This window comes from Mercenaria mercenaria, chromosome 17 (assembly GCF_021730395.1).
Source record: "Mercenaria mercenaria strain notata chromosome 17, MADL_Memer_1, whole genome shotgun sequence".
NCBI classification, from domain to species: domain Eukaryota; kingdom Metazoa; phylum Mollusca; class Bivalvia; order Venerida; family Veneridae; genus Mercenaria; species Mercenaria mercenaria.
The window spans coordinates 12,913,644-12,936,059 of record NC_069377.1 but is presented as its reverse complement, the minus strand read 5'-3'; the positions used below and the strand labels follow the sequence as shown (position 1 = coordinate 12,936,059).

Here is a 22,416-nt window from a genome sequence, read left to right as displayed (position 1 = left end):
AAACAATATGTTCTTCCAAAGAAGAGAACAGATGTTCAACGGAGGCACTTGGTTGCACAAACATCCCCACACCAAGGATGTTGATGTGCATACTGTAAAACAACTGCCATCACCACTGCCAGAAGTAAATATCATTCCGCAAGATTTTCCCACCAACGTACCAACTACTAAAGAACCAGACGCATCATCGCCATCTACAGTCGACACTCCACCAACAGAACCACGATCACCAGCAACTGTGACCATTCTACTAGACAGCACACATCCAGACCAACAAATACATCAGGCTGATCACTGTCCTATTCCAAAGCCAGATACCACTCATGTAATCTCGGGGGTGGAGGTCCAGAGGACCCCTGAGTTCCCGCCAAGAAGGATGAAGGTGCCAGCCAGGAAATCCTTAGATCCAAGACTACTATTCAGGGACGCATCTTCGGATTTCTTGGCGGGATCCATGGCTCGTCTGGCCGTCCATCAACGAAGGGAAATCCAGAAACAAGCAAAACCAGAAAATATAAACATCAACTTTGAACACCAGAACTCTAGAATAACAAGAAACAGAACAAATACATCTACAGGATGGACGAATACTGACCATGAAGACCACCTGCAGCCTAAGTCAGCCAATGTACACAGACCCAGACGGAATAGACAGAAGAAGAAATTCAGGTTTTAATGTGTAATAATGTATATTATTGTAACTTTTTGTTGTTGTTGTTTTTTGTATTAATGAATATTTATATTAAAGCTGATTTAAGAAATTAAAAGTTTTTTTTTTTTCATCGTGCTGTAGAATGCCTAATATATGACTGTATGTCATTAAGTCTCTATTTTTTCCCTTAAATATCACTAGTCTGTTGAACAGTCTTCTGACTCTTATGTATCTGGATAAATGGCTGTATAGTAATTCAATGACTACAGCAGTTGATATTTTCTGTGACATAAATTTTCATCCTGAAACAAGAAAAAGTATTTGGTATTGTCTTTTTGCATTTGATTAAACATTTTTAAAAATTCTTGTTGTAAAATGACTAGTATGTAAGTCACAAGTTAACTAAATGTATATTCCAGTCAAAGACAAGTATTATAAGCATTTAACGGACTGAATGTATTTCAGGTTTTGAAATGTTTAATAGTTGTTCATTGAAAATAGTATAAATGTGGAATGTTTGTTGCAGATGCATGTACGTACTAATTGAAAGTATTCAATTGATATGTCTGTTGAAAACAGTATTATCGGATGTATGCACCTTTTAATGAATGAGGCGTGTCTGTACTCTTGTTACCTTACTATTCTTTTACCAGTGCTACTTGTTGTTGAAATTATTTGTTTTCTACCTTAGAAAAGATCTTAAAAAATATCTGCCTCAGACTTATATATTCTTTACGAATATACGGGCCGCGATAGATATTATATGCATTACACCAAATTATCAGAATTTTCAGCAGATTTTGGCAATTACCACCAATTAACAAAAGATGCTCACTTTCCCAACACTTACACCCCCCCCCCCCCCCCCCCCCCCCCCCCCCCCCCCCCCCCCCCCCCCCCCCCGCCTACACACACACACACACTGATTATTAAATGTCCTGAATATTGTTGAGGCCATCTGGTGTTAGTACAACATTTGATTACCGAAAAAATCAGCATATGAACTCACAGAAAGTCTTATTGAAAGTTATTTTAATAGTTTGCGATTTCCCATCAAATGGACTCAAGGCAATATGTTAAAAAGAAGTCTTCCGTGTATTTCCGTATCTTTGCCGTTTAAAGCCACAACACTGATGAAAATCATCTAATTTTCTGCAGTAATCTGAATATAGTATATGAAAATGTACTTTAAGATGACTGTTATGACCCATCCATAAACATTAAAAACTTAAAGGATCACTCTATCCAGATACTCTAGCCTGAATCATTGTTTTTGTTTACATCATTTTGGCTGGAAAAATTAAAACGTAGATTTTTCGATAATGATACCTCTATTTTGAAATTTTTATCTAATGTTTTGATGCGTATGTGAATGTTGCTTCCGAATGTTTAAAAGTTCTAAAGAAATCTCAAAAAGGTTGCATGTCTTTGTAGAAATATTCAAGGGCTTTTCAATAAAGGTAAAAGTTAGGGTTGAAACCCGACCCTAAGGGTCGTCCGGGCTCGAACATGGGTACCATGCCCAAAGGCATAAAAAGCACCAAAATGCACCTTATTTGTCTAAATAAATTTTATTTTACATCAACTAAGGCTCAGAAGTAACACGCTTTGCTACATAACTATTATTTCTACGGAAATAAATACTTTTGTGTAAGTTTTGTCCGTCTGTACGGTCTATAGACTTGCTATAGGGACCGTAAAACGGTAATTTTAGACTCATTTTTTCCCGAAAATTTCATCAACTTCAACTTATAATGGAGTAACATATCGCACTAAAATTTCTTTTACTAAGTAGATGGAACTAATGTCTAAACACATATGTAAAGATCTTTTTATCCCCGACGGATATGCTGTCAGGAATTATTATTGAACTTTTCCAATTTTCCGGTAAAATTTTAGCCGTTAAATAAGGAATACATGTCGATAAATTGATTATCAGGCACAAATAAATACAAGTAAACATTGATTTTGATAGAAACTAGTAATATCTAAAAGTAAGTAACAAAATAGATAATAAATGTTCGTCCGTCTGTACGTAATTTAGTTTAAAACCTGTAATACCGTACTTTTCCGTACGGAAAATGTTCACGTTTTTCATTAATTTCAATTTTTTGTAGAATATCACAGACAAAAGATATTTTGTTGAAATAACTTTTAAAAATTGATTCAAAACATTGTATAAACAGATATGTATTTTTTGCAGCTTTACTGCCGACGCTTTCGTCGGGAAAACCTCTAAAAATGTACTATTTTTCGTAAAAACTTGTATTTTTTCATAATGTATTAAATAGAGGGGTGGGCTATATTGAACAAGCCATAACTTCATTACCTGATGTCCGAAATAATAAATGATACCTTGTTGGAAAGAACAACCCAATATCTAAATGAAAAAGACAAACCCGGTCGGCTAGGGGTCAAGGTTATAGGTCAAAGTCCGGCAATATTCTCAAAAAAAAAAGAACTTTTCTGAGTAGTCAAAGCAGCCCTAGGGATTTAAGTAATATCTTCACTGAGTGCAACGACACCATTGGAGCAATTGGTCGGACTAGCTTAGTCTTGGCCAGCACCCTACCGCATATAACAACTTTGAACATATTCTGAGACCTGTCATGAGCTCCGATGGTGTCATATGGTCTTGTAACTAGCAGGTACCCAGGGTGTAGAGACTCGAACAAGGGACAAAATTTGACATAGTGTCAATATCAATTGAAATTCACTTACAATTACAATACCGTACCTCTATGTATTTCCTCCCGTGATACCTGGCTCACCGAGGTGTTCGAACATGGTTTTAATCTATAGCCAGGACCCCAACCAAGTCTGCCATGTATATCAAAGTGTTACAATTTTTGGTCAAAAGGGATTCAGTTGGGTCGAAAACCTCCCAGACAGGGTCAGAAAAACCGTTTAGAACCCTACTTGGTATCCGTATATGACTTGCCCTGACGTCTAGGGCTATCCAAGGTACTTTTGTGTGGCCTCATTCGATACCCAGGACTCACACTTATATGACCATGTATAATATAAATATATTACTGTAGCATATGGGCTCGAACCCGGTCGAAAACCTCTTAAATATGGTCAAAATAAGAACTTAGAAAACCAAATGGTGTTCTTCTATGTCCCGCCGCGACCCCATGGCTACACAAAGTACTTGAACATAGTCTCTATCGATAGCCAGGATTTATACCTATACAATCATGTATAATAAGGGTAGACATTTGGTCCACAGAGGCTTGACCTTTAACGAAAACATCTCAGACATGGTCAAAATAGTCATTTTTCCTAAGTTCGAACACTACCCGGTAATCTTGTAGTACCTGTCTAGACCCCTCTAGCTATCCTAGACTAGGTCTCATTCTTTAGCCACGACCCATACCTATACAACCATGTATGATACTTGTATATATCGTGGTCATAGGGGTTCGAACCCGGTGTAAAGCCTTTCAGACATTGTCAAAATTGTCATATTTGCCAAGTTTGAACACTACCCGGTGACCTTATATGACCTGCCATGACCCCTACAGGTATGACAGTTACTTGAACTTGGTCTCATCAGGTAGCCAAAGTCCATACCTACCTCTTGAAATATCACATTGGTATATGTTCTGGTCATTGGGGATCCAACTGGGTCGAAACCCTTAAAAATGATCAAAATAAAGCCGTTTTGACTACAACAGTCCTCCATATATTCCATGTCCTGATCATAAATGGTACCCAATATACCCAAATATGGTTTTAAACAGTAGCTAGGATCCATACCAGTCGGACCATGTGTAGTAAAGGTATATGTGATGGTACAGAGGCTCGAACGAGGGTGCAGATCTGTAAAATTTTGTCTAAATCCTGAACTTTCATGTTTTAGCTGTAGTTGACCTGCATATTTTGTGTGACCTCTAGGGATTATCCTTTCACCTTTAACCTATTTAACCTATGTTGATATGGTGTGTGGCTATTGTTACGTGTCATCATATATGGTAATACAAAATCAGGCTTGGGGTGTCATTTTGTAGCTACGACATATATCTACCTGCTCTAGTACCAAAATAAAATATATCAGCAGTTTTGCACTTTAAAAAAAAATAAAATTGGACCAATTATTTTTGTGTTCATCAGGTAAAGGTCACCTCATTTGAGGTCACAATTTATTCATCACTTATTTATTTTGCAGAGTATATTTAATCTACCATACCCTACCCTCAGCCCCTATCCCTACTACCCTATCCCTACCGTACCCATACGTACCATACCCTATCGCCTACCCTACCCTATGCTGCCCTGCCCTACCTTACCCAAACCCTACCCCTACTTACCCCTACCCTACCATACCCCCTACCCACCACCCTACCTACCCTACCCAACCCCATCCCCTAATTCCCCGACACCCTACTGCCCTAACCTAGCAAAGTGTAGGCTACCCTAGACTAGCCTAGCCTACCTCTACCCTTATAGATACCCCTGTCCCTATCCCATTACCCTAGCCTAGCCTAGCCCTACCCTATCATAACCTATCAATATCTCTATGCCTTATCCATAGCCTAGAAAGAAAAGAAAAACATCGTAAAAATGTATGAACGGAGTCCTTTGATAAGTACTAGGTATTGGACCCATAATAGAGTACCTCCTTTTTGAAGAGTATTCAATTACTACCATAAACCTTCTTTGACTGGGGGGGGGGGGGGGGGGGTAGGTTCAAGCCCCACTTGGACAAAATTTTGTTTTCCATATTTTCCCTTTTTCTATTAAGTTTTTACTTCTTTCAAGACTTATTATAGATGTATTGTACAAAAGTGGAAAATTTTCATTTTATAAGCGATTTCTTGCTGTTCAAAGTGAATTTACCTCTGAATCAGGAGGGGTAAAGTTAGACATCTTTAAAAATACTGAGTTACATGCAGGTAGGTTTTACTTCTGCCCCAAGATTATTTTTGAATGAAGTGAGCAAAATTCAAAACAGACCCACAGGATTCGACCTTAATTTTTCAATGTTGGAGTTAGGATTCTGTCTCATTAAATCTGTTTACTTGAGGCACACTAAAATAATGATATTTACAGTATTATTTTGTGTTTTATAATTGTTTAACAATAGTCTGATGTTTCTTTCATCAAAATTAATGCTGTAATGAATTCTCTGGTCCAAACGTTTTAGATAGTGACCATCACATTGAAATTTGTCTGTACTTGAGCTTGAGGAAATACCATAAATTGTACAAAATTTACAAAAAAACGGCACGGTAAAAGTTGTTTAAAAGTTCAAACACAGTGCGAAACATGGTCAACTTTAAGAATATACCGAGCAAATGCTATTTTTAAACATTACTATTAGGGGTCCAATACCTTGATTGTGTAAGTAAAGTATATTGTTAGGCCAAAGTTCATGTCAATTTATAGTAGGAAACTTCAAGGAAAATGACATGAAACATATCAAAATCAGTTACAGTCATGTACGTACCATACGTATAATTTTGATTAAGAACGTGCATCATACAAACCACAGACATATTCATTAACAACAGACATCGCAATTATATAAAATATCAATATAAATCTTCAGCTTTAATCAAAATGGTTTACAGACACCCAAATTCTCTTGAGTATTTACTTTTTCTTCCAATATCAAGGAACAAACGAGGGAATCGTTTCGTGCTTATTAATTTATTGTAAAATAACCTGTCAATAAAATCAAGCTAATTTTGAAATTCAGCAGAAACAGTGAATTGGTTAAGCATGTGTACCCGTTTATGTTGTAATGTGATAATAAATAATCCGCACCATGGAACGGTCTGTTTTAAGATTAATTAACGGATATGAATTGAAGGAAATGAAAACATGGATATATTGGTAATGGTCGCCAAATGTGCGGAAAACGTAAATACTACATATAGTCGTTATTATAAATGGTATGGCAAAACATATCTCAAGATCATTTTGTGCCAGTTTGATACTTCGTTATTTATTTGGTGTTACTCGGTTATTAAGTTCGAATGAAAATGTTAGCAATCGGGAGAATTCTGGTATCTATGAACAATTTAGATTCAAGTTTTAGTTTAATATTGGTTAAATCTAATTTAAATATATAAACTTTAAGATGTAAATAACACACAACATCTGGAAAAATAAGGTCTTTACCCCTAGAAAACACCTAACAGGATTGTCAAGGGGCACGGATCCGTAGCTCTAGAATCAGAATCTAGAGGTACGGATACGTACCCCTAGACAATTACATACACACTCAAATAATTTCATGATAACTATGCGCTTACAGTTGTTCATTTTTAAAAAATCGTGTTATGTCCGAGTTTTGACAACTAAACAAGAGCTGTCACTAATGGTGACAAATGCCCCCGCAGCACATTGACCTTTGATCTGGTTACCTTGACCTTTGACCTGGTGACCCCAAAGTCAGTAGGGGTGGTGTACTCAATAAGTACTATAAGCAGGTGAAGTTTGAAGGTCCTGGGTGAAGTGGTTCGCGAGTAAAGTGCCTTCATGCAAAAAGTTAACGTTGGCCCCTGTGATCGTGACCTTTGATCTGGTGACCCCAAAGTCAGTAGGGGTGGTGTACTCAATAAATACTATCAGCATTTGAAGTTTGAAGGTCCTGAGTGAAGTGGTTCGCGAGTAAAGTGCCTACTTGAAAAAAGTTAACGTTGGCCCCTGTGACCTTGACGTTTGATCTGGTGATCCCAAAGTCAGTAGGGGTAGTGTACTCAATAAGTACTATAAGCATGTGAAGTTTGAAGGTCCTGGGTGCAGTGCTTCGCGAGTAAAGTGCCTTCATGCAAAAAGTTAACGTTGGCCCCTGTGACCTTGACCTTTGATCTGGTGACCCCAAAGTCAGAAGGGGTAGTGTACTCAATAAGTACTATCAGCATGGAAGTTTGAAGGTCCTGGGTGTAGTGGTTCGCGAGTAAAGTGCCTTCATGCAAAAAGTTAACGTTGTGACGAACGAACAAACTAACAAACGAAGAACGAACTAACGAACGGACGGACAGTTGAAAATTAATATGCCTCCCTTCGGGGGCATAAAAATACATGTCCGAGTTTCTACTACAGCATGTCCGAATTTCAGCTACACTGTCCCAGTCATGCCGTTTCACCCGAAGGTACACTTTCTTCGTAATTTACGGAATGCTTCAGACATTACAGTGCAACTGGATACGAAATGGGAAACTAATGCTGTTGTAAGTAAAGGGAAGTAATGCAAAGGAAGCTATCGCCATTTAGTAAAGCATAGCAATCTGTCAAGTTTGTTCATTCGAATTTTGTCCGAGTTTCTACGGATTTACCTATATGGTGATGATTTAGTAAGGTTTTATAAGAACAGTGATTGGTGATTTACTAGTGATATACGAACAATACTAGTGACTTTGGTTTATTTTAGCAGTACATTTATCAATAAAGATAGAGAGGAATGGATTATGCTTTATGTACTGTTTAGTGCTCTACCCTAAAATAAAGTAGGAAAATAAGCCATGGTCTACATAAAATTGCTGTTTTTATGTGTCTGAAATGCTGAACTGCTGAAAGAATCACATTTTCATGGTCATTTCTCAATTTTGGGGCATGTGACAGGGCCATTTCTTATAATGGAAGTTTATGGAAAAAGTAATAGGAGTTTCTGACCTAAAGAAAATTTTCTACACTTGTGAATTAAGTGAAAGAACTGATTCTGGAGAAAGATTTTGTTATTGTACATTCTTCTGTTTGATTGATTTAGGATAATCAAAGCCTATAAGGTTGTTCAGCAATAAAATTACAGGAATTTAGTCCAGTAAGTAGATATTTTCAGTCATAATCAGCACCAGGGGTGCCTTATGTTGGCAAAGGTATTATTTTAAACAGGTGATTGCATGTGACTAAGGTGATACTTGCAGTATTTGGTGTCTGCTTTGAGGCAGAATTTTCTTTTTGTGTAGGACATTAGGAGGGGTGGAGTGTAAGATGAATGTATAAGGCTTTTTCTATAATTCTTTTATTTAGGTCTCCATACAGACTTGACCGGTTATGGTTCCATGATGATTTTATGACAAGACTGGAGGAAACCTATTACTGACAGTACCAGAGTGGTTATTGTTGAAGAACAGTAAAGGTAGGACACAGAAATATATTCTTTTATACAGGCATAACTTAAAATTTGCTCCTACAACCTTCTGCATTATATATGGAAACTTTTTCTCTTTTCCTTGAAGCAATGACAGTCTGTGGGATGCAAGTTTTGTCTGTTTTATTTGTCCTTTTATGTGACTACTGATAATGTTTAATTCATTTCAGATGTTTTTCACTGATTCAGTTTCTCAAAAGTTGAATTGGAAGCAAGAGTTACATTAAAATTTGAATATTTAGATATCTTTAAGCTTCCTGCTCAAAAATATATGTCAAAAAAGTACTTGAAGAAGTATAAAAAGTTTGTGATACAGTCCCAAGAGAAAAGACACTGCCCTAGAATCACTTGTCCTTTAAAAGGTGTGGTTTGTGTGGTTCATTGGAATCCATATTGCAAAATATAGCTATTTTACTTGTACTTTTAAGTGTTCATGCTGCAGTCACATTATGTAGGCATTCTGAGGATCGAATGATAGATTATGGTGTGCTGTTTTGTTGGACAGAGCTGGAAAATTATTTCTCATTCTTACAAAATGATGTCTGGATAGGTTCAGACATATCTAAATAGCTTTACAGCATTATGTTCATGTTTCATAACTTATTTTCAGTGCTGGTAATAGTGACTTTATCAGAAAAATGCCTAAATTGATCTAGGAGTTATCAGAATTGAAATATTGGTGCATATTAGAAGTGAATTATCTCCCTTTAATTGTTTATAATTCTAATATTTCAACTTCAAACTGTTTCATTAAGGTATTTTGGGCTTGGAAATGTTATTTTCATGTACAAGTAGTTTGACAGACAGTCTTAATTGTAAAAATGTGTTCTAAAAGATGTATTTAGGCTGTCCATGGTCTGAAATTGTGGGAAAAAAAGCTAGAACTCACACTCTAGGGATGCTTGACAGCCACTTATTTGAGAGTAATACACTTCTAAAAGGCCGAATTTAATTTTCTTTGCAAGATTATGCTTCCCCTTATTGAAAGTTGCAGTTATTTTGCAAGTGATGGTGTCTTTATTAGTAATAGCAGCTTTTATCTATGGCTCTATGGCCAGAAACTGATGAAAACAACTGCAGTGGGGCTTTATTTGAAAGACCTGTAAGTCCTAAACTATTGTAATGATAGTGTAAATATTGTGTAAGCTCTATATAAACATCAACTAGTGTTTGTTTACAGTCTATTAAATGCCAAGTCACATTCAGTAATCCCCTAGGATGAAGAAATGTGTTGACAATGAAAAAGTCACTGTTTTTAGTGATGGGTGGGGTATGAAAACAGAACCCTGCTGCAGCATTTATCCTAAATATTAGATGTAAGTAGTGTTTGTTTAAAGGGGACTGCATGCATTCAAGGTGTTTTTTTTCCATGTTGCATCAACACTGACTTCCTGTTGGTCATTTGAATAAGAAAATGCAATTTTATTTCATATTTTCAGTACAGTTGACATAAGACACTGTGACATGATACAGGAGGCTTTTATTTTGAATGAGAGGGAAAAGAACACATTTGTTACTTTGGTAAGTGTTTATTTTAAAATTATAATAACTAAAAGGCATGTATATTGAAATTTTATATTCTCTTTATGAAGACAATTACCTACATTTGTGAATTAAGTGAAAGAACTGATTCTGGAGAAAGATTTTGTTAATGTACATTCTTTTTGTTTGATTTAGGATAATCAAAGCCTATAAGTTGTTCAGCAATAAAATTACAGGTATTTAGTCCAGTAAGTAGATATTTTCAGTCATAATCAGCACCAGGGGTGCCTTATGTTGGCAAACATATTATTTTAAACAGGTAATTGCATGTGACTAAGCTGATACTTGCAGTATTTGGTGTCTGCTTTGAGGCAGAATTTTCTTTTTGTGAAGGACATTAGGAGGGGTGGAGTGTAAAATGAATGTATAAGGCTTTTTCTATAATTCTTTTATTTAGGTCTCCATACAGACTTGACCGATTATGGTTCCATGAAGATTTTATGACAAGACTGGAGGAAACCTATTTACTGACAGTACCAGAGTGGTTATTGTTAAAGAACAGTAAAGGTAGGACACAGAAATACATTCTTTTATACAGGCATAACTTAAAATTTGCTCCTACAACCTTCTGTATTATATATGGAAACTTTTTCTCTTTTCCTTGAAGCAATGACAGTCTGCGGGATGCAATTTTTGTCTGTTTTATTTGTCCTTCTAGTATTTGACTACTGATAATGTTTAATTCATTTCAGATGTTTTTCACTGATTCAGTTTCTCAAAAGTTGAATTGGAAGCAAGAGTTACATTAAAATTTGAATATTCAGATATCTTTAAGCTTCCTGCTCAAAAATATATGTCAAAAAAGTACTTGAAGAAGCATAAAAAGTTTGTGATACAGTCTCAAGAGAAAAGACACTGCCCCAGAATCACTTATCCTTTAAAAGGTGTGGTTTGTGTGGTTCAGTTGGAATCCATATTGCAAAATATAGCTATTTTACTTGTACTTTTAAGTGTTCATGCTACAGTCACATTATGTAGGCATTCTGAGGATCGAATGATAGATTATGGTGTGCTGTTTTGTTGGATAGAGCTGGAAAATTATTTCTCATTCTTACAAAATGATGTCTGGATAGGTTCAGACATATCTAAATAGTTTTACAGCATTATGTTCATGTTTTATAACTTATTTTCAGTGCTGGTATTAGTGACTTTATCAGAAAAATGCCTAAATTGATCTAGGAGTTATCAGAATTGAAATATTGGTGCATATTAGAAGTGAATGATCTCCCTTTAATTGTTTATAATTCTAATATTTCAACTTTAAACTGTTTCATTAAGGTATTTTGGGCTTAGAAATGTTATTTCATGTTTAAGTAGTTTCACAGACAGTCTTAATTGTAAAAATGTGTTCTAAAAGATGTATTTAGGCTGTCCATGGTCTGATATTGTGTGGAAAATAAGCTAAATATGGCACTCTAGGGATGCTTGACAGCCACTTATTTGAGAGTAATACACTTCTAAAAGGCCGAATATAATTTTCTTTGCAAGATTATGCTTCCCCTTATTGCACGTTGCAGTTATTGTGCAAGTGATGGTGTCTTTATTAGTAATAGTAGCTTTTATCTATGGCCCTATGGCCAGAAACTGACGAAAACAACTGCAGTGGGGCTTTATTTGAAAGACCTGTAAGTCCTAAAATACTGTAATGATAGTGTAAATATTGTGTAAGCTCTACATAAACATCAGCTACTGTTTGTTTACAGTCTATTAAATGCCTAAGTCACTTTCAGTAATCCCCTAGGATGAAAAAATGTGTTGACAATGAAAAAATCAATGTTTTAAGTGATGGGCGGGGTATGAAAACAGTATCCTGCTGCAGCATTTATGCTAAATATTAGATGTAAGTAGTGTTTGTTTAAAGGGGACTACATGCATTCAATACAGTTGGTTTTTTATACATGTTGCATCAACACTGACTTCCTGTTGGTCATTTGAATAAGAAAATGCAATTGTATTTCATATTTTCAGTACAGTTGACATAAGACACTGTGACATACTATACTTAAAATGATACAGGAGGCTTGTATTTTGGGTGAGAGGGAAAAGAACACATTTGTTTCTTTGGTAAGTGTTTACTTTAAAATTATAATAACTAAAAGGCATGTATATTGAAATTTCATATTGTCTTTATGAAGACAATTATCTACACTTGTGAATTAAGTGAAAGAACTGATTCTGGAGAAAGATTTTGTTATTGTTCATTCCTCTGTTTGTTTGATTTAGGATAATCAAAGCCTATAAGGTTGTTCAGCAATAAAATTACAGGAATTTAGTCCAGTAAGTAGATATTGTTAGTCATAATCAGCACCAGGGGTGCCTTATGTTGGCAAAGGTATTATTTTAAACAGGTAATTGCATGTGACTAAGGTGATACTTGCAGTATTTGGTGACTGTTTTGAGGCAGAATTTTCTTTGTGTGTAGGACATGAGGAGGGGTGGAGTGTAAAATGAATGTATAAGTCTTTTTCCATAATTCTTTTATTTAGGTCTCCATACAGACTTGACCGGTTATGGTTCCATGAAGATTTTATGACAAGACTGGAGGAAACCTATTTACTGACAGTACCAGAGTGGTTATTGATGAAGAACAGTAAAGGTAGGACACAGAAATACATTCTTTTATACAGGCATAACTAAAAATTTGCTCCTACAACCTTCTGCATTATATATGGAAACTTTTTCTCTTTTCCTTGAAGCAATGACAGTCTGCGGGATGCAAGTTTTGTCTGTTTTATTTGTCCTTTTATGTGACTACTGATAATGTTTAATTCATTTCAGATGTTTTTCACTGATTCAGTTACTCAAAAGTTGAATTGGAAGCAAGAGTTACATTAAAATTTGAATATTTATATATCTATAAGCTTCCTGCTCAAAAATATATGTCAAAAAAGTACTTGAAGAAGCATAAAAAGTTTGTGATACAGTCTCAAGAGAAAAGACACTGCCCTAGAATCACATGTCCTTTAAAAGGTGTGGTTCAGTTGGAATCCATATTGCAAAATATAGCTACTTTACTTGTACTTTTAAGTGTTCATGCTACAGTCACATTATGTAGGCATTCTGAGGATCGAATGATAGATTATGGTGTGCTGTTTTGTTGGATAGAGCTGGAAAATTATTTCTCATTCTTACAAAATGATGTCTGGATAGGTTCAGACATATCTAAATAGCTTTACAGCAATATGTTCATGTTTTATAACTTATTTTCAGTGCTGGTATTAGTGACTTTATCAGAAAAATGCCTAAATTGATCTAGGAGTTATCAGAATTGAAAAATTGGTGCATATTAGAAGTGAATTATCTCCCTTTAATTGTTTATAATTCTTATATTTCAACTTTAAACTGTTTCATTAAGGTATTTTGGGCTTGGAAATGTTATTTTCATGTACAAGTAGTTTGTCAGACAGTCTTAATTGTAAAAATGTGTTCTAAAAGATGTATTTAGGCTGTCCATAGTCTGATATTGTGTGAAAATAAGCTATAAATGGCACTCTAGGGATGCTTGACAGCTATTTATTTGAGAGTAAAGTACTTCTCAAGGGTAAATTTAATTTTGATTCAAAATTTTTGACATAACCTACATCGGTGAGAGGCAAGTGATTCAAGATATGTGACATTACCTACATACATCGGTGAGAGGCAAGTGATTCAAGATCTGTGACATTAACTGCATCGGTGAGAGGCAAGTGATTCAAGATCTATGACATTACCTACATCGGTGAGAGGCAAGTGATTCAAGATCTGTGACATTACCTACATCGGTGAGAGGCAAGTGATTCAAGATCTGTGACATTACCTACATCGGTGAGAGGCAAGTGATTCAAGATCTGTGTCATTACCTACATCGGTGAGAGGCAAGTGATTCAAGATCTGTGACATTACCTACATACATCGGTGTGAGGCAAGTGATTCAAGATCTGTGACATTACCAACATCGGTGAGAGGAAAGTGATTCAAGATCTAAGACATTACCTACATCGGTGAGAGGCAAGTGATTCAAGATCTGTGACATTACCTACATCGGTGAGAGGCAAGTGATTCAAGATCTGTGACATTACCTACATCGGTGAGAGGAAAGTGATTCAAGATCTGTGACATTACCTTCATCGGTGAGAGGCAAGTGATTCAAGATATGTGACATTACCTGCATCGGTGAGAGGCAAGTGATTCAAGATCTTTGACATTACCTGCATCGGTGAGAGGCAAGTGATTCAAGATCTTTGACATTACCTGCATCGGTGAGAGGCAAGTGATTCAAGATCTTTGACATTACCTGCATCGGTGAGAGGCAAGTGATTCAAGATATGTGACATTACCTGCATCGGTGAGAGGCAAGTGATTCAAGATCTTTGACATTACCTGCATCGGTGAGAGGCAAGTGATTCAAGATCGTTGACATTACCTGCATCGGTGAGAGGCAAGTGATTCAAGATCTGTGACATTACCTACATCGGTGAGAGGCAAGTGATTCAAAATCTGTGGCATTAATTACTCGGCCACGGAGGCTCCTTTAAAACGTGGCTATTAGACAATGATCTTTGAGTAAATCAAATTTTAAGAACAATCGTAAGGTATCTGATAAAACACTTGTTTATATAAATTGATCCGTTATACTCGGTGTGCAGAGTTCCGATGTTTTACGGTACTGTGTTATTTGAACGTAGCTGTTTCTACTGAAGCTTTTGGTGAAAATAAAAGACAGTGAATTTGAAAATGAAATCTTTACATACCACTTCAGGTATTTACACCATACACACACGCGCTCTTCCAAATGACACATAAACTATCCATCTGACTTGTTGTATTATCTAAAATAATTTCAAGTGAGGCAACTAATGATCTCCCGTCTCCTCTCCCACCCTCCCCACTCCCCCACCCAACCAACATGGCCTCTATTCCGTCTAAACAGCTGATTGCATGTATTGACAGCCTCTATTCCGTCTAAAAAGCTGATTGCATGTATTGACATGCTGCCGTTTGACTGAGGCCCAGCAGGGTAGCCGACTTTGGAGCTCTATGTATAGATCTACCAACCCTCTAACCCCATCCCACAATAGGAGGTGAATGTTGACGTATGGTTTCACATAAACCGGAAATATACTGTTGATTTTCGTCATTCTAATATAAAACTGTTGTTTAGGTTGTTTCAATGGGACGGTAGAAGGTCTCTTCCATACCTTTTATAATGAATTGCCTGCTTGATACCTTTGTCAAATAACATGTTGTATGACTTACTAACTATATCTAGGCTTTACGTTTGGATCTACCAACTTTACTAAAACGGATTAGTTTATCCTCTTTTTGTTCTTTTGTGCTCGTATTTAATAGTCTTATTTATTAAGAAATGTCCGTTTTGGCACTATTTATCGTACTGCTGCTCATCCGCTCACAGGCACAGTTCAAAGCTCTTCATGTGTCGTTGGAAGAATATGTACCAAACTACTCGAAGAAAACTGACAACTTAGGTTGGGGCTAACTATTGCTTTTTCCTAAATTAGGGATATGCTTTACCCTATAGCGTTCAAAACAAGAACTATATTTGAATTCAACCCCAGAACGACATTGGACATTCGAAACTAGAACGATATTTGGCATTCGAAACGAAAATGATATTGGACATTCAAATCCAGAACGAAATTGGACATTTGAATCTAGGACGACAATGGACATTCGAAACAAGAACGGTATTTGACATTCAAACCCAGAACGACATTGGACATTTGAATCCAGAACCACAATGGACATTAGAAACTAGAACGATATTTGACATTCAAACCCAGAACGACATTGGACATTCGAATATACTGAACTGAAAATGATTTTAGGAATTAATGGCAACCCGTGAGTAAATATGCTAAAATTGGAACGTTAAGTTGTCTTTCTAAAGAAGAAAAAGTGATATTATATAACGTGTAACATGTTTATTCATCCGAATTATGTCTTAAAATCGGCTTGAAATGTGTGGGTTTCTTTAATCATGGGCACATCACTCAAACTTTATATTTTATTTCACCATATTTTAGACTATATATTTATTGATGACTGTGAGAAGCTTCATTAAATTCTACACTGAAAATATAATCAAAATTGTGATTTTCTCCACAGACTCCCATTACTAAAACTTTTGTGAGATCCAAATTTTTCAAATTCGTCTAGCAAAAACTAAAAAAAAAAAAAGAATAGGTTTCAATCAAATTCTACACAGTAGATATTTTATCCCAACGTGCAGAACTACCTTAACGACATGTTTGACCACAATTACATATAAGCCGTGCCATGAGAAAACCAGCATAGTGGGTTTGCATCGGCGCAGTCTGGTTAGCATCCATGCTGTTCGCTAACAGTTTCTCTAATTGCAATAGACAGCATGGATCCTGACCAGACTGCGAGGATGCGCAGGCTGGTCTGGATCCAAGCTGGTCGCAAACCCACTATGTTGGTTTTCCCATGGCACGGCTCATATAATTAATTATAAAACGTATACTAGATAGTATACCTGATGAATCGTTTGTTAATATTGTGGATGTTTAGACATGTCCTAAGACGTACATGAGAAAATGTAAATGAATTAATAGTGACCACCATTACCAATTTAACAAATTGTTAATATTTTCTCGTGTACGTCTTGGACCATGTCTAAAGGATGAACAACATTGACCAATGAGATAAAGTATACGGTTTGTAACTAGATGTAAATGTTGTTAAATACGTCGTTAAGGTAATTCTGCACGTTCGAATATTTGCTTAATTCACTTTTTATTTTTCTTAATTGATTGTAATGCTCATGGTGATGTCAGACGAATATTCATTTCATAAATTTCTGATGCATGTAATAATTTCTCCATGCTATCATCAAAGCTAACGTTAATTTGTTTAATGACTTTTTTTCAGATTTTCTACATGAATATTTCAACACACGTAGATAAAGTTTGTAGAAAAATTTCTTTGCAGAGACGTTTCTTTAAAGTTGTAATTTGATATATAAAGTTATACTACGCCTAAAATTCATTTTGAAAAAAAAGTACAATATTTTTACTGCACGAAATTAACATGTTTTGTTTGCACAATGAAAAAATAAGTCACTATTAAACTGAACTTTCAGCATACCGGCGGCAAGTGTTTCTGCCTTTGGTCTGCTCTATTCGCTATTCAGTCAGTAAATTTTGTGAACACCCTTTGGCACTGCAAAAATTGACTGATATACCAGTCCATTTAAGGAAGTTAGCAAGGTGAAGGTTAATGATGTACAACAAACAACATAGCATAATTTTTTGTTCCAGTTTTTTTTCTTCTAAATGCGTCTGTACATGGTCAGTTAGTTTATATAAATGCTGTCTGCACTTTGTTGAAAATAGTGTCCGGCTATTTATCCAAGACTATTTTCCAGCAGTGAACTGAATGCCGAGTATAATGAGTGGACCTCTACTCCAATAATCTTGGCCTAGGTAGATCTGCCTAAGCATGGTAGTGGGGAATGACAATCTGAGCGTGTACAGCTCTTTGTCCTCAAGCAGTATCTGAAATGCACATCCAGAATGTATAGTTTATGATGAAAACAGCTAACCCGCCCATGTCAGTTTTGCACATATCTTACTGCAAAGTACTTTTATAGTATTCAGTGTACATTTAGAGCAAATAACACATATTATGAATAAAATATGGCAAGTTAAAATAAGCAAAACATGCACTGAAAAAAAAAACTGTTCTTAATGGAAATATGTTGTCATACGTCAAAGTCAAAACAAAATACATATAGACGTAAAATTTAATAAAACAAGTAACCTTCAAAGTACCGAGGTATAGAAGAATTTACCACGCTCTTGGTTGGTTGCCGTTGTTTGACCAGGTGTTTCGATATCAATGCGCATGCGCGTTTTGCGTGTGGCAAAAGACCGCTCAACAATGAGTAATTAACTATTTTTACTCATGAATTCATTTGCTTAACTTACCATAACAAAGTTGTCAGTCTGAGCCAGAAATGAAATCTTACTCCCTGAGTAAGGCGCTGCGTCATCGAGCATCGTTTCATTCTTTACAATTTCTCTGTTATCTAATTTGATGCTGTCTTCAATATTGATCCGGCCAGGCAAGAAGCTAGAAAATAAATCTATAAACATGTATATAGGTCCGCTTCAGAATTTCTCATTATTTTTCGTATACCGCTATTTCCAATAAATTATGATCACATTGAAGGGCATGTAGCAGGTTTGTAAACGAAACCGGAGTTAGCTTTAAGGACTTCATAAAATAGTTAAATGATAACTTATTAAAGGTGGACAGTATTTGAAATGAGTTATCAATCGCATATTTTTAAAACAGAAATTAATATTATTAGATAGCAGAAAACATAATATAGTTGCTTCATTGTTCATGCTGGATCCGATCCCAACCAAATGCATTTGTCAGTGCATAAAAATCATGTTAAGTAGAAAAATACAACATATTTCCATCAAATATAATAGATACATCTACCTTTTTATTACATTTAAAAATGATAAATTCTAAACTTTTTGTGTATATTTGTTTTGGGTTGAACGCCGTTTTTCAACAGTATTTCGGGCAGTTAACAAGTGATCCTGGATTCTGTACCAGTACAAACCTGTTTTCCGCAAGTAACCGACAACTTCTCCACATGAATCAGAGGTGGAAGAAGAACGATTTCAGACACAATGTCTTTTAATCAAATCGTCAAGGAGATCGTGCACCGCGCCCGTGGATCGAATTCGGTAGATCTGTGCTCTCCCTATTGAGCTCAGCGGGCGGGCATAAAGCAGACTAGTGGTTTGGAGCAAAGTTAAGGCTTACACACGAAAACTGTTTTAAACTAAAACACGATGTTTGGTTAAATCAATACACCATCCAAGATCACCTAACTGTCACAAGGATTTATTTTTATCAAGAATTTCCGTTCTTTAGAAAAATTATGGATAATGTAAGTTATTTTTTCCTGATAAAACCAATTTCAACTTTCAATTTCAAAGGACTGCATCAGTCAGAAGCAAACATAATATTTGTTTTTACTTTGTTTGCAGCATAATGCATGTGATAAAACTATATCATAATTGCCGACTACATGTACTTGAGTACCCAAATTGTGTTTCACTATTTTTAAACACTGTTGAAACAGTTGTTTAAAACCACACTTTGACTTACCTCATTATAAACCTGCTTCCGTAATATATGTCGTCTGGATGAGTATTTTTTGACAGAACCAGCCTAAACCTGCAAATAGATTATAGTCATGATTAACTAATGCCATTTCTTATTAGTAAAACCAAATAATAGCTTATTGTAGTTTTTAATCGGTAATGTTTTATCTTATTTACATCTTTAACAAGAACAAAAGAAATTACAGTATGCTTTACTGTTTTAGCGAAGAAGACGCCTAGTAGAACCCAAATTTAGGTAATGGACCCGCAGTGACAATCGGTAATTTTCGTGTTATTACGTATCCTGCGCGTGAGATTTCGGCACTCTTCGGTTATAAATAGAAACAGTTTGCACAGCAACCGAGGAATGCCGAAATCGTAATCGGGGAACACGTGAACGGACGGTATTTGCCGATTTTTATTACTGGTCCTCTACCTTATGGTAAAGGAGCGCCGAATTCGCTGCAACTTAGTAATAGGCAAAAAAAGATATGTGGCTATGACCTAATTTTGATCAGGATCCGCAGCCACACTTCAAAGACAAGTGAAATGATATAATATTATACTGACAAACACAAAGTAAATAAACAGTAAGTAAAACAGTCTGAAACATATACTTTAAAATGTGCAATTTTCTTTTTGTTTTTTATAATTATGCAAATATTGTACGGAATTTAATGAAACTTGGCATGAATGTGGCAAGCAATGTTTTCGCAAAATAAGATTTATTACAAAGGCCGTTAAGGTAGTTTGAATTTTTAAAGTCCAAAGGATTTCTAAAAGAAAAAAGAAAGGAAGAAAAAACGTGGTTAATCTACACCAGTGATAAAGAAACAAACACTTCACTCACATATCATTCTCCGTAAATGGGATGAATAGATCCAACCTTGCCCCAAGACTGAATACTCCGGGAAACTTCCACAAGAACGAGTCTAATCCAACCTTTGAAACAAATATGATTGTATAGAATGTAATAATAGAAATGAAAATGCTTATCAGCATGTAACATTGATCAATGCAACACATACAGGTTAATAAGCGGGCCAGCATATTGAAATGTGAGGTGAATCATGTAGAATTCTGAAAAAATTATAAATTACATGTTTAAGAGTTTAAGAGATTAATTACATTTTAACATTTATTATATTGTATCATTTGATAAAAATGTATAGATCTGTTTTAAGTTGTGCAAAGTCTAACGAAAGCATGTGTAAAGAATCTACTTTGAAAGTTTGTTCGTGCATGGGTAGTTGGCGGACATAGTTATTTCTAGTCAACGCCTCAAATTTATTGTTTGTCTACAAAATATGTAATTAAGGAAAGTACCGGTGGCTTGAAGTTTTCTTCCACGAACAACTTCTTCGCATATGCATATCCACTTTCCATTGTTTGATTCAAACCCCAAGAGTGTGGTAAACCCTCACATTCGCCTGTTAGCTCAGATACACGCACACCAACAAACTCATTCTATTAAGGATTAGACTACATGTTTATGATTTAGTAATGAAGTAACAAGCATGAAAACATTATCCGTCAAAATAAAGCATAAACTAGTAGGCCTACTTCAACGAACTGCAATGCTTATGTTGCACCACAAAAACCAAAGTCATAGAAATTTATATACTTGTATATCAATTGTAAACTCTCTCATTTATGAAGATATAAAAAATATTGTAAATTTGACAGACATGTATCAAAATACAGTACATATAATTATAAATTATGAGCCGCACCATGAGAAAACAGGCATAGTGCGTTTGCGACCAGCATGGATCCAGACCAGCCTGCGCAGTTACATTTGAGCCGTGCCATGGGAAAACCAACATAGTGGGTGTGCGACCAGCATGGATCCAGACCAGCCTGCGCATCCGCGCAGTCTGGTCAGGATCCATGCTGTTCGCTAACAGTTTCTCCAATTCCAATAGGCGTTAAAAGCGAACAGCATGGAGCCTGACCAGACTGCGCGGATGCGCAGGCTGGTCTGGATCCATGCTGGTCGCACACCCACTATGTTGGTTTTCCCATGGCACGGCTCATTTCAAGGTTAACTGTGCCGCATTTTTTAAAATATTCTAATTTTAAACCTTCGATTTCCATAATTTACTAATATTGTTAAACAAAATATCTCATTAAATGTTTTACAGTGAACATTTTGTATTTTACCTTCTGGAGAATGGAGTCCGCGCATTTCTTTAAAGCCGGATGTTTCTGAAACACTTGAAAGTTTCCGAATTTGGTGTTGAAGCCAGACACGGCTTCTGCAGACGACAGAATGCATGAAACGAAAATAATAACAAATATCCCGCCCGATGTTACTTCCATGATGAGATACGTCTGCTTCGATGCGACTTTCTCCCTAAAATGATCCGGCAGGTGAAACCGGGGAAAAAGAAATATGCAAAAGTTTTACATTATTTAGTAATATTGACGCAAAGAAAAGACTTTACCGCTGCAAAGAACAAAGTTTTCTATACTGCATTATTCAAAAACCAATTAGTGTCTTTTTGATGTTAACAAAGGTATACCTGTCTGAGATCGTCTTGAAACCAGCTATCGACATCGCTTGTTTTACAGAAAAGATTTTGAGTGGTTTGTTAGGAATACCGTCTTCGGTAGAAGTAAACGAGTTTTAGACTTACAGACGACCTTGAAATTGTTTTGTCTTTATTTCCCCAACAACAGACGCATACATGTAAACGTAAATAATTGTTACAATATATGTCCGTCCTGCTTTACAGCATAAATGGAAGTAAACTAATCATGATACTTTTTCAGAAATACATTTTGTGTGTGTATATGACTTCAATACCATTATTTTTGGCACGTTCTTAAGTTATTTCAATTTTAGTTTTTAGTTTAAAGCCCCACTTCGCTCTCAGTGACACTCCAGTCCGGAAGGCCGGTTTTCTTGTTTGGTTTGTTGGGTTTAACGTCACACTGACACAATTATAGGTCAATTGGCGACTTTC

The 22,416-nt window shown here is 35.9% G+C and overlaps 1 protein-coding gene across 2 annotated transcripts in view; it reads right to left on the bottom strand.

Moving 5' to 3' along the window:
- The window catches only part of LOC123537206 (uncharacterized), a 48,096-nt gene extending 26,275 nt beyond the window's left edge, over nt 1–21,821 (bottom strand). Inside the window, exons 1-6 of one of the 2 annotated variants that reach the window (XM_045320842.2) lie at nt 21,611–21,818; nt 20,774–20,914; nt 20,298–20,389; nt 19,452–19,520; nt 18,248–18,392; nt 16,289–17,815 (exon numbers count right to left, since the gene is read on the bottom strand). In XM_045320842.2, coding sequence (XP_045176777.2) covers nt 17,675–17,815; nt 18,248–18,392; nt 19,452–19,520; nt 20,298–20,389; nt 20,774–20,914; nt 21,611–21,769 — 747 coding nt within the window. In that variant the 5' untranslated portion in view covers nt 21,770–21,818 and the 3' untranslated portion in view covers nt 16,289–17,674. Of the gene's footprint in view, nt 1–16,288; nt 17,816–18,247; nt 18,393–19,451; nt 19,521–20,297; nt 20,390–20,773; nt 20,915–21,610 lie in introns of those variants that run through there. The other variant, XM_053529076.1, reaches the window with a different exon arrangement.
- Between the last annotated feature and the right edge of the window lie 595 nt (nt 21,822–22,416).